This window comes from Melospiza melodia, chromosome 2 (assembly GCF_035770615.1).
Source record: "Melospiza melodia melodia isolate bMelMel2 chromosome 2, bMelMel2.pri, whole genome shotgun sequence".
NCBI classification, from domain to species: Eukaryota; Metazoa; Chordata; class Aves; order Passeriformes; family Passerellidae; genus Melospiza; species Melospiza melodia.
In genome coordinates this window covers 86,448,292-86,467,447 of record NC_086195.1, presented here as the reverse complement: position 1 = coordinate 86,467,447, position 19,156 = coordinate 86,448,292, and the positions used below count along the sequence as shown (strand labels likewise).

Here is a 19,156-nt window from a genome sequence, read left to right as displayed (position 1 = left end):
CAGTGAACTGCCAACTCTTTGCATAAAAAAAGGCATGAAGGTGAGTGGCCAGCCAGGTGAATGGACACCGGGATGTGGCAGGAATGGAAGACTCAGAAGGGAAGATTCAGGAGGAAGAGCCTTACACTGTGATGGTATAAAAGCCCAGGAGTTCCTTCGTCTGAGATCCCTCCTTGGAGGCACCAGCCCAGGCTGTTTCTGTGTTATTACACTGTTAATAAATTGCTTTATGGAACAAGGTTCTCAAGACCTGGGGTCAAACCAGTAAGGAAACCTGATCTGACTGCAAGCCAGGTGTGCAGGGAATCGGGGGGGGCACCTGTCAGATCACTGGAGCTACCCACAGTGAAGGAGCTTTGGTCCCAGAAGTTGAAGTCTCTGGCACTGGGAGAGTCAGAGAGTCCTGTGAATGGTCAGACTGGGAAGTTTCCATAACACCACCTCATCTGCTCACAAGTCTGCAGACACCCAAGCAGCTCAAAACCTCAAAAAAGTGCAAACATGAAACAAATACATAACAACAGCAACTTCCGTTTTTGTTAAAACACTGAGATTCTTTGTATTTATACAAAATACAGATCCTGTCCCTCCTTCAGCACCAGACTCATCTGCAGATCATTGATCTTTCCTCATTACCCAGGTGCACCTTGAAACTGTTGCTGCCTTTGTTCCAAAGCTTGTTGACTTAACAGTTGCTGTTGTTTCTGTAGAAACTGCACTACTTCTGGGCTTCTGAGTAGGGACTGAAAGAGAGAGAAAGTGAACTTTATTTTACAAAACTCACATACGTTAAATAGCTACCACAGTAATATTTTTCCATTACACTAATTCACACATTACCCACTGCTGTTGCTTAATATCATAAAAACCCTGTAAGTATAGCAAACAGGAGTAATTTATTGACATACTAGAACCAAAACATCTTTCAGTTGTGCTTCAGTTCTACAGCTGTGCTTCAATTGAGCTAATTTCTACATTTCTCACTGCAGATCACTCAAAACCAGTTTAACAAATGAATAAAATATTGTAATCCTGAAGGAAAGCTCATGTGCCTGTCAGAGTTCAAGCATCAGGACTATGCCCATAGCACACATTTTAGGTTCAGGCAGTCCTGTGAGGAGCAGGGAGTTAGACTCAATGATCCTTGTGGGTCCCTTCCAACTCAAGATACTCTATGGTTTTCACTGATTGTCCAGAATTTCCCAACATTTCAAAACAGAAGCCCATCCATAGGGAATGACTTAAAAAACTCCTCTGCATTCAATCAAAAGACTAAGTATCTAAAAGTATTTGCATTTGGCTCCTGGCTTGAATAGCTGCAGTCTGTAATCCAACTCTAGTTGTTCACTCTCATTCCTGCATGGTGGCAGCACAAGTGATTGTAAGGTAAAATGGCAAATCAGGTTGGGAATTGATTCCTTCCAAAAATTATTACAGGAAAAGGGTTATTTTTCAGCTGAATTAATTCCCTAGATGCTTGCTCATTATGCATGGTTACTTCAGTGATATAACCAAAGAGGTACTGCAACTGCAAGTCAGAGGAGAAAGAGAAAAGCAAGAACCAGATCAAGGAGAATCTGAATTTCAGGAATACTGGAAGGAATCCTGACTTCTTAAGGAGCCTTGACATAATTAGTGCAAAAGCTCTGAAAATCTATTAGAAGAGCTTCTGGTTGCTGTACATCTATAAAAAAATAATGTTTAATTCATAAGATACCTTTCAAATTTAATTAAAAGCCATGCTCATGGAAACAGCCAGGAAAGGGGACAGCAAGACAGTAAGTGGGCATGAAGAACAAGAGAATATATGAAAATTACTCCATAGTTCATTAGTCGTTTTTGTCATAAAAACTGAAGAGCTATGAATACTCCTCTGAGTTTTAGACACAATCACTAAAAAGGTGCTATTACTGAGAAAGAATTATCAAGAAATACCTCTAGGTAGTTGTATACCTAAGACTGACATGATGTTTTTTTTAAAGCTTTCCAAATTTCTGAACAAGCACTACAGCACTATAATGAGGATTGTTAAATTGCATTAATTGCACAAGTAACAGAGGAAAATAAACAGTCCCATAGCTTTTGAAGAATAGAGACTGCAAAAACATGCAGCAAAGAAAGTTGTAATGAAGAAGTTGAACAAACTGTAGGTACTGAATGATTTCCCTGCACTTGGCTTAACTTGTTAAAGGAGAAACCAGCGTTTAAAAAACTTTACAAGACTCGCCATTCATGCAGTCTGCAAATATAATAAATCACACTGTTTGCTTAGAGTTTGCTTTATCAACACACATATACACAACTTTAAGTTTGGTATGATACATCTACAATTTCTAAAACACACCACAGTAAACCTTACATGAGACCATTGTTCTACCCAAGGCTTTGCCTGAATAAGCTAAAACCATCTCAGTTATACTGTAGGCACTATTTACCCCAAAGAAACCACCCCATCTGTTACTACCAGAACTTCAGATCATTAAATTCAGCCATCTTAGTATTCTTCACAGAGAGACTGAAGCACACATCTCTGAAGCATGTTTCAAATTTGAAATTATGCACTTGCATTGCATGCTTATTAAACTGATTTTCTTTTTTCACAATGGTGGCAGGTAAACACTGTTACATTGCCTTTACTTATTTGAATCCAAAACCTCTCAAAAACAAGACTTACCAGCCTCTTCTTATTCAATACTTGTTCTAAAAGAGTAGGTCTTGCTGGGCGATCTCCAATGGATCCTGTTCTCTGCTTTGTGACAGACACTGAACCTTCAGCACTATCCTGCACACGACAGAAAACAAAAACAAAAAACAAGGGAGGTCAGACAATGAACTCTGATACAGTCATACACAGAAAATCCCAAGAGTAAAGAACATTTTCCTCCTTAATCTGAAGAGCAAAGTATCAGCACAGGAATGGAAATCTGTCTATTCAAGACCTGGCCTCTTCTTTCCACCTCCTTTCACTATTTCACCAGCAAGAGTGAAGCAATGCATCTTCAGAGTTAGTCTTCTATACTGCAAAACTGAACAGGTTACTAGGGCTAGTTAAGGGCTTCAATTTATTTGACTGCATTTCTTAAAAATGAAGTAATTTACAACAGGTCAGCCTCCAGCTTGTGGAAATGAATGATATTTACCATTTGTAATTGGGCAGGAATGACAATAATCCTTGTAGTACCAAAATGTACTTCAGAACAGTATGATGAACACACCAAAGCTACAGGCTTCTTTTTTCCCCCCAGGTTTATTCTGTTCCCTGTACACTCATCTGAATTAGACAAACCAGTACAATGTGGCTCTACAATCTGCTCTAAAGAAAATATGAAAGGTTTGGAAAATTTCAACCAATGCTGAATCCTATGTGTATTACATTCAAAACTTACTGATACTTCCATCTACCTGAAAGAGTTCAAAAGCAGGAACAATAAAAAACTATCCCAGTATCATTCACTTCTATCCACTCCACAGAAGTGAAAAATGAAACTGCTAGTAGGAACTTTTACTGAAAATGGCCTCAATAAACATCACTGTAAAAAAGTAAAGTTAGCACTAAATACCCTGCTTGTTCCTGCAACTTCAGGCCCTAATTTCCTTACATTCAAAGCAATCTCCACTTGCACAAACTGGGAAAAGAAAACCCACCCTCTTCCAACATGCAATAATCACTATCTCATGCTACAGATCAAAAAGTTTTAACCCATCACTACATGAAATGCAGCATTTTTACCCTTCTCCCATACTGTCCCCTTTCCTAAACTAGCACAAGTATTTGTGTAGACACATCATGAATTGAGCAAGATGAACTATCAGGGAAGGAAGAGAGAAGAGGGAAAATCATGCTGGTATATAAATCTAGAATTCATTCTCCTTTTCAATAATGTGTGCTCTCTTATTGAAATGAGAAGTAGCTACTCGAATTAGAAAAGGCTCACAAAACAGCATGGATGATAATAGTGTGTAACTTTTTCACTGGAAACAAGCATGCCATGCCTTTTCAATGTGAGAAGGAAAAAAACTCAGACTAAGTATCACAAACACAAGAGGAACTGTCCTAATGTAAACACTACCTGGCAAATTAGGTTGACACTAACAAGATTCAAAAACAAGGTGAATATTCCCACCAGGTAGCAGACCTGAAAAAACCACCAGAATGTAACAGAGCCACAGAGCTTACAAGGGTTCAACAAAAATCCAAAATACTATATGCAACACTTATCAATTATAGTTACAGAATACATCAGGAAAACCTCAGCGAGTCCTTTGAACTGAAAGAGAAGATGAGAGAACATTCCCTAGCAGCAACATGTACACTTCCCTTTTTAAAAGCACCTGCCTCATGGCTTTTACAGACATACAAAAGATGATTCTTTCGTGTGACACCCAGCATGGTTACTATCATATTTACATGAAGAAAAATGGAAACAGGAAAAGATTTTGGTGGCCAGTTTGCAGTTAGATCAGTTCCCAGTCACACTACTCCGGACACAGCTGCGATGACATAAAAGGACATCCTGGCTTTTAGCAGGAGCTCCGGATAAGATTTTTTTCTTCTTCTGACAATCACTATTTCACACCTATCCCTTTGAGCACAAACAACTCAGCACCTTCAAGTGTAAAACTATTTCCCTTTTTTGTTTCATCTAAATACAAGATCTGAAACACTAACTCTGTACAAGCGACCATCACAGAAGGGCCCTAGCTGAGTCACAAACTGCAGAAAAAGGAGTATTTTAAAAAATGTACATTACCATTAGTTTTCCCACTGATAGTATTTCCCCATCTAAACAATACACATTAGCTTATACAAATTAATTATGAACTAGCCGTGGTGGAAATATTTACCTGCCATTTAACATCAAAGTAAAAACCAAAAAGCCTCCTGAAGAACCTACACAACTGACTTTTGTACACCTGATACCCAAAGCCTTTGTGACTTTAAAACTTCAGCACCAGCTGAGAAACAAGTCTGACATATCTCTTAGTCTATACTTTCCTACCACGGGAAAAAAAGCCACGCTGCAAGCGAAGCATCTTCCAGCGATATTTTTTTTCTTGCAACCTGGTATAGCTGTAAGCTTCCACAAATTACGCCAGAACTGAAAACAAACGGTGTTTGGCTTAAGAAGAGCGAGCTGCAGGACGGCCCTGAACTTCTTCCCTGTCCTCTGGCCGTCAGACAGATCCCTACAGCCCCCGGGCAGCCCCAGCTCCGAGGGACCAGCGGCACCCGAGGGTGTCCGGGCCGGGCCCCGCCGCCCCCGCCTCACCTCGGCCCGCGGGCCGCCCCCCGCGGCCGCCGCCCCGCCGCCCCCCAGGGCCTGGTCGCTCTTCTTGCGCTTGTACTTGTCCTTGTAGATCTTGTTGCGGTGCCGCTTGCACATCCAGGGCTTGCGCTGCTTCACCACCTGCGTGGTGGTCTCGCTGCAGCCCTCGTACGTGCAGCTCTTGCACTCGCCGCCCGCCGCCGCCTCGCCGCCCGCAGCCCCCGGCGCCGCCGCCTCCTCCTCCTCCAGCTCCTCCAGGCTGGCCGCGCTCTCGCCGCCCGCCGCCTCCACCTCCACCTCCTCCTCGCCCACCTCGATCTCGCCGGGGGGCCCCAGCTCGTAGAACACCATGAGGCCGCCGCTAGCGGAGGGCGGCAGCTGCGGGTCGGCGCTCGGCTGCAGCACCACCCCCGCCGCCCCGGCCGCCGCCTCCTCGCCGCCGCCGGGCTGCATCACGAGCAGCGTCAGCTGCTGCTGCTGCGGCGGCGACGAGGAGGAGGAGGAAGAGGCGGAGGAGGCGGGAGCGGCGGCGGGGCTGCCCTGCAGGGCGGCGGTGCCCGGCCCGGCCCGGCCGGTCCCTGAGCGAGCGCGCCGCTCCCGCGCCTCCGCCGCACCGCCCGCGCGCAGGCGCCACGCGCAGGGCGCACGCGCCCCGGCCCGCTCAGGGGCGGGGACCCCGTAATGGCGGCGCCGCCCCCGGGGCGCTGTGGGGGAATTTGCGTCGGGGCTGTAGCGGCACCGCTGGCGTGAAGCGTTTGAGGCCGTGTTAGAGCCGCCAGTGTGGTTTGGCCCCGGGTGGTAAATGCTCGTGGTCGAAAGGAGCGTGGAAGTCGGAGGGTCTGCAAGTCAATCAGAAAGTTATATTAGTATATTGCGCGCTTGGCGTGGGAATTGGTTTGTTAGCCCCTGACTTACTGTGTAAGCACACGGCAGTGAGTTTGGATGTAGGGGCCGGGTGAAAGGAAAGAGCGAAACATTGTGAAAAATGCGTACTTTATGATTGGCTTTTCACAAATATTGAAATGAATATTATATGTGTTGTGTCAGAAATTAATGCTGTATTAATTCTCTTAAATAGTGTGTTAAATATAGTTTTAGGTCATAACAAAATGTTAAAATAGAAACTATACAATATAGGATACTTTTTCTCTAAAGAATGGACTCGCACCGAGATAGCAGTTACAGGACACCTAAGTCTTTCAGAGAAAGAGAATTTATTGCTCCATTGTCAGGAGAAACGAACTTCTTCCCATCTCACTCGGGCAGAATGATGCCGCTAGGATTATGAGGAAGAAGCTGACACTGGCCAGACAGAATCCTTTGAATGGAATTTATGTATCATGTATGAGGTGTATGAATATGCAACATTGCTTTGAAGGGTTAATCCTCTGGTAACGGGTGTCCTTTTTCGGGCATGTGCTGCCCAGAAAAGGTACCCGGACGTCTGTAACTCTTTGTTTCTATTGTCTCATATTGTCCTAATTCAAATTGTCCAAATTATTATTACTCTACGTGTGTTACTATTTTTATAATAATTTTGTTAAACAACTATTAAACTATTAAAATTTTAAAAACAAGAGATTGGCGTTTTTCACAAGATGAATTAGAGGGGGTGAGGGGTCAGAGAGAGGAAAAGAAAATTAAGAAATGAGAGAAAAGAGAAAAATGAGGTGCTACCCAGCTTTGGAGGGAGGTACCTTTTCATGGGCAGGTTTCTCGCTTTCTATGCAAATTAATTATCGTGCACAGTCTGCTCTTTCAGATCTTTTGGGAAATAGCTCAGAGAGCTTTGTGAAAAACGCCAACCACTTGTTTTTAAAATGTTAAAAGTTTAATAGCAATAAAATGGTTATAAAAATAGCTATATAATTAAAGTAATAATAATTTGGACAATTTGGAATAGGACAATATGAGATAAGAAAAACAAAGAGTTACAGACAGTCCAGGTACCTCTTTCTGGGCAGCACAAACCTGAAAAAGGACACCCGTTAACAGATGATTAACCCTTAAAAGCAACAGCATGTTCGTACACCTCATACATGATGCCAAAATTCCATTCAAACACAGGATTCTGTTTGGTCAGTGTCACCTTCTTCCTCTGAATCCTAACAGCGTCTTCAGGGCTGAGCAAGGCGGAAAGGACTCGATAAGAGACCAATAAATTATTTTTCTCTGAAAGATTTAGGTGTCTTATGGGTGCTATTTCAGTGTGAGTCCTCTCTTTAAAAAAGGTATTTAGATAGCATAGTTTCTATTTTAACATTATGTTATAACATAAAACTATATTTAACACACTACTTAAGAAAATTAATACAGCATGACTTTCTAACGTAACACATATAATATTCATTTTAATATTTATGAAAAGCCAATCATAAAATATGCATTTTTCGAGGAACTTTGATGGTCTTGATCCCACAGCCCATGCCCACATCTTGCCCTCATTCCCATGCTTGTGTGATACTGTGTTGGGCTCATCTCCAGGAACTACAACAAGGCTGTTAGACCAGGAAGAGTGCTGACCTCCCTCCTCATGGCCCCCGTCTCCAGCCACATCTTCTCCTTTCTCACAGAGCATTGACGCCAGCAATCCTCGTCTGTTAGTGCAAACAATCCTTGGTTGGCTCCATTGCTATTCAGCTATCGTTTTTGAGACATACACATTATCCCATCATCTTCTGGGATTCTACACCCTGTCAGCCTGCTCAGCCTCCTGCCCTGCTGGGGTCATGTGATGGCTGTCCAGATCCAAGCTTTCCTGCTGCTGAGCTTTGCAAGTGCTGTCTCCAGGCTGTACTTGCATCCTTGCTCTTCATCCACTGTCTCTTGAGAGTGCAGATACAGGGATGCAGTTTGGCTTCTCCCACTTAGCCTTTTTGTTGCCTCTAGTGGCAGCCCGTGTGGCTGTCAGCATGCTGCTCCTTGCCCTTTCTTCCTTTGGATGTCACTTCTCTCCTTGGGTTACTTCTGCATGGCTGCAAAGTCCCACTGATTTCCATCTGCTTGATCACCTGCTGTTGGCCCCTCTTTATTTGTCTTAGCTCCTTTCCGTGGGTTCTTGCCTTTCTCACTGCACACAGCAGTTCATCCCATATTAAAGAACGCTGCTGACTCCATTTATTTCCTGGCAATTACTGAAGCTCCCTTTTCCTGTCACTAAGACAAATGATTATGCCGTTTGCAGTTGTAGCCATTCTGTTTCGCCCTCAATCTTGTCATAATACATTTCTCTCTCATTTGTCAAAATAGTTAATGATGGTATAGTCCTAGAAAAATTGCAGTGAACTGAGTAACTCTGTCCTCGTTGCCTTTGACCAAGCAGTCATGGGTGAGGTGATCTCCAGCTCCAGGGTATAAACAGGAATTACTGACTATTTTTGTCAGTTAAGGCTTACTTTCCCCACATCTGCTTCAGTGTTTTTCATCTCTGTTACAGCCATGCTAGGACAACTTGCCAGAACCTTTCTTTAGGACTCAGCCTTGATCTGTGTCAGTAGTGAAAAATACAAAAATTACACATTACACTGTCATATTTTCTGGAAAAATCCCCTCACCAGGATTTCTTCTCCTGGGAAGCTAAGAAGCCTCAAAGAAAAAGGAAAATGATATTATCTCATTTGTTTCTCCTGTGTTTTGCTGCTTTGAAATGTGGTTGGAGATTGTTTATCCAACATGTGAATTGTTTTGACTTAATGACCAATCCTGGTCAGGCTGTGGTGGGCTCTGGAAGGGAGAGTTGCAGGTTTTTCAGTAGTATCTTGTTAAGCCTTCTGTCTGTACCCTTTCTCTATGTTTTAGTATAGCATTCTTTAATATAATATAAAATAACATAAAATAATAAATTAGCCTTTTAAGAACATGGGGTCAGATTCATCAATTCCTCCTCCATCTGGGGAGCTCAGAAAATACCACACGCATAGCTTTGTTTTCGTCCCACTTCTTAACTATTTTGATGTCATCACAAAATGTTTGGGGTTTTTTTTCACATTTTAGGTCCATTCAAATATTTTTTGTTTATTTCTTTTTGCTTTGAATGCATCTTGAAAGAATGTCTTCCTAAAATTCTAAGTTCTCCCAACATTATTTAAAATAAAAATCCAAAGTAATAATGAATCAAAATAAATCACATTTTTCTACAGCCACACTCCCTGCATGTATATACATGATAACTAATTAAAAGAAATAGGAAACTGATAACCTTTAAATTCTAGGAAGAATTGTTTGGGCCCTTCATCCACTTCTGTGAAGCCTCACTGAGACAGCCGGGTTTGGCATGGGCCAGTCTGACCAGCAGACCAAAGCAGTTAAAATGAGAAAATTATTCAGGGAGTTAATCTTTCCAACCAAATGCTCTGCTGAAAACTCCCTCTCTTGTAGAAAAAGGTGAATTCTTAGACACTCTGGTAACACGTGAGGATTTCATGGGAGATTATGCCTGGAAGCATACTTCAACTCCATGGTTCTCATTTTCCTCTTCTGAAGAAAACAGAGCAACAAAAAGCCACAGAAAACTGACAGTTCATTACAAAGATATTGAAGGGGTTAATTAGTTAGCAAATTGATTTGATATTTACTGAGTCTCTTACTGTACTGGAATGTGAAATATCATCTATTTTTTTTTTTTAACCCAGAATCTTGTAGTCTGCTTGCTTGAGGGCACAGAAACATAGACAGGTAGTAAATTAGTGACAGCTAACAAAGCGAGTCCTTCTTAAAAAGCTGCCACTCGTTTTCTCTTCTTGTTTTCTGCCTGGTTTGCACAGAAAAGAGAAACATTCCAGTGGAAAAGAAATCAAAAAAGTAGTTGTTTCTTTGGGCTGCACTTCTGTAAATCTGTCTGCTGGAGAAGGAAGGTCATATTTGGAAAATTTTATCACCACTCTATCCATCATTGCTATCCAGTCAGGTGCAGTTGCACCATGTTTTATATTCCCAGGTGCAATTAAAAGGAGAGGACAAATACAATTATTGAAATGCAATAAGTTCATTTACTGAAATGTAGTAAGTTCATTTGTCCTCAGGCTGATATCTCTAAATAAATATTTAAATAGATTCTCTGATTTTTCTGCTGTCTCTTCTTTTGTATTTGTGAAATAGTTCATTTTAATGTTCTACATTTCTGTGCTAGTTCTTACCATCCAGTTCTTAATTGTCTTGGAAACAACATGTTTTAAAAAACAGATACAGATTAAGATCCAGAAAGGTAATAATCATTAGAAGAAGCTGATTTGTCCTGCTTACAAATCAAGATAGTACTAATGATTATAGCTGAACTAATATTTTCAAATTGTTAAAGTTGTTTTAGCACTCTTCCATAAGGGATGATATGCATTTTGTTCAGTTAATATCTATCTGTCTGTCTGTCTGTCTGTCTGTCTATCTATCTATCTATCTATCTATCTATCTATCTATCTATCTATCACACAAAAATGCATTTGCCTTTATCATGTGCTGTAAGAGCACAAGCCATACTAAGAATTTCTGTGAGATATGGGACTCTGAAATTCATACATACAGTGTTGTGATATCCCTACAAATATGATCTAAATGCAAAGTATCTTGTAACCTTATTGCTGTGGGTTTTTTGTCCTAAAATTAACAGCTTGAGTCAAGGAGAGCATTTGGGTTTTTTAAAAAGAAAGGAGTGGTACTTGAAAGATAAACAGGAATGAAAGAAGACTGCTGGAGGAAGCTGAGAAGTAACAGTTTTTAAAATACATCACTTTAGAAACACATTGTTTGATGAGGGATCCAAATGCAAGTATAGAGTCAAGAGAGATTTTTCTGCTTTGTTGTACCTTGTACTGCTTAGCCAACTCCCCATTTATTCTCCCTACTTGCTCTTGATGTTCGAGCCAAATTGAACAGTGATACAGTCATGGAAAGATTCAAAAGCTCAGCAGTCTGAAAACAAATCTCCCCTCAAGGTAAGGTGATGTGCAGATGATCAATGTGCTCACTGATACAAATGCCCAGGTACCAATGAGTGCTGAAATCTTACCACAAATAGCAAAGCAAAGGAGTGTTAGCTACTACAATTGGTCTGTTAAAGCTTGATTTTCAGATAAGTATACAAAAATTTGATACCAATTTCATCAAATCTTATAAACGTCTCTCTTTGCACTGTTCAGGTATACAAAATGAGGGTAATCAGAAACTCATTAAGCTTTATGAATTACAGACAAATTCATTTTTGCAGTCATAGAAATAAAAAAATGAACTAAACAGAAGTTTGGTTTGCATTATGATATGTATTCTGGTTTTAGTATATGTGTGACAAGAATGGCCATTAGAAATAGGTTTCCTTCCCCATGCCCCTCTCATCCCTTACCTTCTTCCCATGAAAACAGGTAAATTAAATAGGTATGCTGAAAGAAAATCTCCCCTTGCAAATATTTACACATAATTAGACATAAGTAAATCAGCTTTTTAACAAAGTTAGGTTTTACACAAGATAGTAAAAAATTTAAATAATTTTTTAAATAAAATTGTTAATAAAATTAAGATTTACAAGATAGTAAAACCAATCAAAACCAGACATAAATAAAAATGTGCAGGACAGGCTTTAGAATATACGTCAAACCTCACACTGGACAGTTATTAGCCTGTGTTCTCTCCACAGCTTTAGTTACTGGAACACTACTAATTTTCAAAACAGTGCCTCTTTGATGTTCTTTTAAATTTCTGAAGTAAAACTTAACTGCAGGCCATTTTGTTAGTCTAGGTGATTTCCATTCACAATGAATGGATTATATTTACCATTCACAATGAATTGATTATATTTACTGCTTTTAGCTTCTGGGTAGGCTCTGTGTCATTCTGCATGTTGTCCCCCCCATGCAGAGCCAACATCCTTGGACATGTCCTGAGCTGTCTCCTAGTCTAGGTGAGTTGTTATATATGCCTTTGTGGTGTGGAACAGTGAGTACCTTGGCAGAAGCCTGCATTGCTAATTCTAATTATTACTGTTTCACAGGTTGATTCCCTCTCAATCTAAGTAATTGAATTCAGGCCTACTTTAAAATAATATTTCTCTCTCTCTCTACCATAAATAACAGAAAATTGCTTACTGTAAAAATAGTAGGTATAGTCACTATGGTTAATAAAGCAGTAAATATAAAAAATGGGATACATTTGAAAAAATGAAAAAAGAAAAGCAGTGAACTGTTTTAGACTATGGAACATTGTCCTTCAGTAGAAGTAGGGAGATCCTTGCTTATTAAGAAAGTTAAAACTAGATGGAAGCAAAGCTCTAGATAAGAGAAGCAATCCTCTCCTGGCAGGAAAGACGTGATTAGCTGCTCTGTCCATTGCCAACAACTGTGGCTGCCAAACACAGGCAACTCATACCTGTGTCTGAACGTCAGCATCTTTTCCTTCTTATCTTGTAACAACTGATAACATTGATCATGTGTTCTGGCCTTTGTGCTGACATTCACAGAATCACAGAACGGTTTGTGTTGCAAGGGACCTTACAGATCATCTAGTTCTAACTTCCCTCCATGGACAGAGACACCTTCCACTTGACCAGGTTGCTCAAAACCCCATGCCGTCCTGGCCTTTAACACTTCCAGGGGATGGGGTATCCACAAGTTCTCTGGGCAATCTGTGCCAGAATCTCACCACCTTTATGTTGGGAACCCCAGAGCTGGATGCAGCACTTTAGGTGGGGTCCCACCGGCGTGGAGTAGAGGGGCAGAATTCCCTCCCTTGACCTGATGGCCAACCCCCTTTTGGTGCAACCCAGTATATGATTGGCTTTCTGGGCTGTGAGCAAACTCTGCCAGGTCCTGTTGAGCTTCTCACCAGGGACTCTGTTTCATGATCCAAGGGAGTCACACCTTGGAGTCATTCACTGACTTATTCACACGTTGTGTTCTGTGAATAATTTATCACTTTAATCAAGCAGTGAACTATCTTCTGTATAGTTCTCACATGTATGCTTTGCATGTCATTTCAAGCAAAAGTTGGAATATTTATTTCTGGGATAGTTTTTTGGACAGCAAAATTTATATTTTCTGCTCTGGCGTAATGCCACACATTTCTCACATATAAGTGTTATCAAAGGTTAATTTTTCTGAAAGAAGTATTTCACACTTGAGAATCCCCTTAGTGAAAAGGGTGCCTCTAACTTATTAACAGGAATTTCTTTCCTGATCTAAAGCTATTTTTGCACACTTCTCTGGCATTTGTTGAAGCTGTGAAATAGCAACTTTGTATCTTCTTTTACCCAGTCGTGGAGGCTTTTCTGTTTTGTTTTTCATTATCAAGTGTGTGTGTGTGGAGGGGTGTTATTTGATTTGCTCTGTTTGAGAGACAGTTCTTTAAAGAGCAAGAGAATCAGAATCACTTTGTCTTCTTTGTGCTGCAGTGATGTAGAGGGTACCCACAAAGGGAAGGGCAGAGGCATAGAGTGTTCTGGACACAGGAAAGTCAAGATGCCCTGGTTTATGAAATTGTATAGTAACAACTATCAGTAAATCAGTAAAAACTATCAGATTTATTGGCTCCTCGTTTATATGCTTTCCTAGCCCACTCTTCTTTTCCTTTACAGAAAGTCAGGGAGAAAGGAGTCCTTCATGGAAGGCCAAATCTTTTGTTGTATTCTGCTCAATGACTTATGCCTGTTCTTTTTGAAATTCTTGGCAAATACAGGTACAAATGAAGTTCATATGTAGGGACTTTATTATGATCAGATTCAGACTATCAGAGAATGAAATGAATTAATTTTTGCATGATAGAGGGGAAGGAGTTATCACTGTACAGGACTGAAGCATGGCTTGATTCTCAGTAAATCATGTATCTGTGACTATGAAGTTGTTTATTCTCTCCTTTCTCAGACTGACATTACAAGACTTTATTTATGTACAGGAATAACATTTTCTAGACAAGTGTGCTGTCTTTGTGCTATGTGCATACAGCTATTCTGCCTTTCATCTTGGCAAACAAGAACATGTTTGTCTGAATGCTGGCCCTGAAGCATCCATGATCAACAGCCTGTTGGAACACCCTTGGGAACCCAGCTGTTTTCAAAGCCATTCTATTAAAGCTGGATGTTTAAACAGTGTAATTTTGGAGCAGTCAGGATCCAGACTTCCAACTACATCAAGCTGGTTCCAAGTAGAGGATCCTGAAACCAGTTTTCAGGAAGCTCAAAAGGGATTTATTAAGGGGCCATTAGCACATGCCTTAGTCATTAGCTTATATCTTCTAATTACAATTGCCTTTATCCTTTTTCTTTTGCAGAGATCTAGGGACAGTTCCTTGCTTAGTTACCAGATGCCCTGGTGTCGCAGACATTTTTTTATAGAAATCCTTTCTTTGGGATTTGTGCATCTTCTGGGAAGCAAAGGCCTCAGAAGAAGAATGTAAAAAATTGTTATCGGCTGCTGTGAAATGTAGCAGGTGCTCCTGTGATTGGCTCATGTTCCGTGTTTACAACTGGGGGCCAATCACAGGAGCAAGCTCAGGGACAGATTCCCTGCACACAGAACTTTTTTATTCATTCTTTTCTATTCTATTCTTAGCTTAGCAAGCCACTGCAACTTCTCTCCTTATTCTTTTTAGTATAGTTATAATGTATTATATATCATATATCAATAAATCTAGCCTTCTGATCATCAAACAAGATTCTCATCCTTCTCTCACCCTGGAGACCTCCTCAGGTCGTTGTAATACCCTGGGACTGCTATTTCACATGAAACATTTTTCTCAAACATAGAATTTCTTGGTCCTGACATGCATCATCACCTCAAGCATTTGTATTGATCTACAGTTATTTTGGCATTGCAGTACATATATTGAGATATATATACACGCATGTATTTACATGCATGTATTTCTGGAGGTGTGTCGTACACTTGTACTTAAGCATCAAAATTTCTAGGCAAAAGAGCTCTTCCATGCATTTTTACAGAAGGTTTTTGTGTAACCCCGAAGTCCCTGGTGTCACCATTTGGCTGCGGCACATCTGTTTCTGCATAATTTTTTATGCATTCCTGCCAGAAGCATAAATGTTGTAATCCACAGGCTGAACTTCTCCCAGTTGGGGTCAATGGCTAGTATTATTCAGGAGACACTTGGACCTTGTCCGGATCCTGGTTATTGTTTTAGAGGTAGGTACTGGCATACAGAAAAATGGAAGTTAGTTTGGTCTTTGTAGACTTAATAGTTATGCTGAGAAATGCTACTGGTTGCATATTCTGGTACAAATGGAATGTTAGTGAAGATTATGTCCTTTTGTACATTGGAGATAATCACCTTCAGATACAGAATTTTCCAAGAAGAGGCAGATATTCATTGAGCTTTGTAAAGAAGTTTGCGTTATAGCACGCAGAGACAATCTCCTTAAAGAAGCTGGGCACAATTTTCCCATTTGAACTATGCCACCCTAGCTGCTGCAGATTTTCTGTAACTCTGTTCAGTACAGGAAAACCAAAATGTTGGGGCTGCAGCGATGGAGTTCTCTGTAATTTTTTTTGAGTTGACTATAGGTAATAAAGATTATGAATGGTACAGAGTAACTTTTAGAAAAGTAGGATTCTTCACTTCCCAAGGGCCACAAGTAATGTCCTAGAGGAGAAAATGTTGAGTCTGCAAGTCTACCTTAGAAAGCAGAGAGATTCATGGATAACTGTGTGGGAAACATGGGAAAAGTTCTGAGGGTTCTTGGCATATTAAATATTGAGAGAAGTAAGGACAAGTCCTCCATGAGGACTTTGTATGTGTAATTGTGAAGTTTGTTTTGTGTTCTAAATAGATGGCAACTTGTAGGCTTGTTGAATTGTTAGCATTCAACATTCTTCTTTGTGTTTTGTGAACAGTCTCACAGTTGTCTGTGCCACACAGTCTGTTGAAAAGTGTTGGAAGGGAAAAGTGTGCAACCTGGAGATTTCTGTCCTCCGCTCTCAATTTCCTAGACTTGTGCATCCTATATAGAGCTGGGCATTTAAACTATTGAAAGCAGAGCAGGAAGCATAAAATGCAATTTGAATATTCTCAAACCATGACAACATTTTGTTTAGCTCCCCATTATTGATATAGGGATAATTATGACTTATCTTCTTTCCAACAGAATATTTTACAGAAAAAATTCCCACCACTTCTAAATATTCCTCTTTATATTGCAAGTGTTGAACGATTCTTTGTAATAAAGAAGATGGTTCCTATGGTATTATTTTCTTATTATAAATTACTTGTCAAACAACAGCTTAGTGAAGACAGTCTTATTCCAAGTAATTTTTAAAAGTTGTCTAAGAACCAGGTAATTCCTGCTCAACTGCTTTTTCTCAATAAAGAATTAAAATTCATGCTTAGAAATGTGTCAAAGTCTGAAAACTGTAAATTCATTCCTCTTTGCTTCTCTTTGGTACTGTCACTTGATCAAGAGTTTTCTCTTTTTTTTTATACTGAAATGAGGAGGACCGGTACTTTTGGACCAGTGCTCTCAGGATAAAACTAATTGACATTCTGCAGTGTAAGGAGTACACAGATGCAGATTTTGGACTCGATTAGTGGTGGTGAAAAATGCCAGTGCTGTGTTTTATATAACAAACACAAGTTGGAAGTTTAAATCAATATGCTCCCCTGAAACTGCCTGTATTTCAAAAGATTTTTAGATGCAGAGAATCTAGATGTTACATTCTGCCCTTTTTTCTCTTTTAAATAGGCACTATTGATTTTATTGTTTTCAAAACAGTATGAATAAAGTGAGTATATATTTACATATACTTGTTCATTGCCTAGTGTGAGGAATGGCTAATTGTAAAATCCAGCTCTGATTTAAGGCCTTTACAGCCATACTGAAATCAGTAAGAACAATCCAACCCTGCCAATTCCCACACAATTGTAGAAATATCACTCAAAGCAGAATTTGGACCTAAAGCCCTTTAATTGTTGACAATTCTTCTACAACTCAAGCCTTACTCACAGGGAAATCACAATACCTTCAATTACTCAGGCAACGTCTGGAAGATCCATCTTTCTTGTGGGGAAAAAAAAGGAAAGAGTAAAACAAAAATGAGTCACCACTCCTGACTGCAGTGGAATCCTTAAAGGCTGACAACTTACTTCACTGTGTACTATCCTCCTAGTTTCCCCATGACCTGGATCTCTTGTTACAAGAGTGTGTCAGATGTTTGCAATTACATGAGCAATTGCAACTGAATTTGGCCTATTTCCACCATCAAGTCAAGCATCAGACTTGAGCTTGTATATAGTATCCTTAATTTCTTGGTAGCTTGCTGACAGGCCAGACAGCCAGCATGACTTCGTGTATATTAATGTAATCCACAAGAATTCCTCTTTAACCCATATCTAGCCTTGTTGGTCTTATCTGCTTCTTTACTCCCGCATAATAAAGTGATTCTACTTTAAGTAATGGTCTTTCAGGCATGTCCTAGTCAGGCAAATCAACACTTTTGATCTTTTAACAGTTTGTAACAAATACATCATCCTATTACATTAAAAGCAGAGAGTAGCAAGGGAAGGTTTAGACTGCCAATGCTAAGGCATTATTACACCTTCTAACAATTAGCGATAGTAATTTATTTACATAAGGGATACTAAGTGCCAGATTATGATAAAGAAAAATTAATCACAGAGTAGAAAATCAGGAAGCCAGTAATCAAGACTAATTGCAGTCTCTGGAAAAAAAAATCACCATAAACAGTAATTATAAAAACATATGCTACACATAAAGATGCTCATCACAGATATAGGAGTTAACTTTAAAACAGAAAAAATTTGAGCAAAATAGTTTAGGAGAAAATAGAAAATAGTTGATTTAAAAGAAAATTTTATTAGATGGCTAAAAAAGTTCCAATCTATCAGAAGGGACATCTTGGGCTTAGAGCCAGTCTTGGCCTGATGCCTCAGGTTTTAGCATTTTAGTGTTTATATTTTTCAGATTCTGTGCTGCTTTAGTGTGTGGGTCTGGGCTTCATATTAAAGGATGGTAAGCTCTCTTCACAGAGTAGGTAGGAAAAACAATTCCTTCTCCAGCTGGTGACCCAAGGACAGCCAATCCAGATCTCAGGCCCAATGGTATAAAAGAGGGTGGACTGAAGAGAGAAAGACAAGGATAAGACTTCATGGGCTAAAGCTGTAATTGGACAATTGACACCAATACGGTAATGGACCAGAAGTGTGAGAGCCCATGACCAGTCATGCATTTTATGACCATTTTGGGTTCATCTTGGGTGTGGCCCTGGCTGGGCTCTTGTGCTGGCCAAGGTGTATCCATTGAGTTCCCCTAATAAAAACCTACTTTATTCTTTAACTCCATCTAGTCTCTGTTCTAGGCCAGCCTTCACAAGGCATCAGGCCCAGTAATGAAGCCAGGGCTGGCCTTGCGAATATTAAATTATATGTAATGAAAAATAGGTGAGGAGACATATATGATCATAAAATGTAGAAAAATGTTGGCCTCACACAGAAAAAATGAAAAGCTGAAGATTTTTAGACAATGTGTTCTTCCTAGGCCTGCTGTTAAACGGAGATGATAAAGTTATTATGAAGGAAAAATAGACCATGCTTTTTTCTATCATAAGAGGAAATTAAAAGTGTTTTCCAGTTCTCTAGCAACTTAGGGCAATATTGAACATCTGCAAAAGAAAAATTAAAAAAAAAAAATAGAAGTTCATTTAAAAAAACCCCAAAAACCTGACATGTGATACAACATCAATATAAGTGGGTTTTTGAAGATAAAATAATAGTAAGTGAATTAAATTAGGTTGAATTAAATGGGGAAAACCTCAGGAGAAAAAAAAAAAAAAAAAAAAAAAAAAAAAAAAAAAAAAAAAAAAAAGAAACAACAAAACCCAAAAACCAACCAACCAAAAAACCCCCACAATTTTCTGGAAACTAAAGTCATACAGATTCAAATGGCA

General features: G+C 39.9%; 1 protein-coding gene across 1 annotated transcript; it reads right to left on the bottom strand.

The window, feature by feature from the left end:
* Positions 1-511: 511 nt before the first annotated feature.
* RFXAP (regulatory factor X associated protein) lies at positions 512-7,845 on the bottom strand. Its single transcript, XM_063150328.1, has 4 exons — positions 7,791-7,845; positions 5,271-6,106; positions 2,675-2,782; positions 512-743 (listed from the first exon to the last, which is right to left on the bottom strand). Exons 1-4 carry the CDS (start codon positions 7,843-7,845, stop codon positions 633-635), a joined length of 1,110 nt encoding a protein of 369 aa, XP_063006398.1. The 3' UTR covers positions 512-632.
* Positions 7,846-19,156: the final 11,311 nt, after the last annotated feature.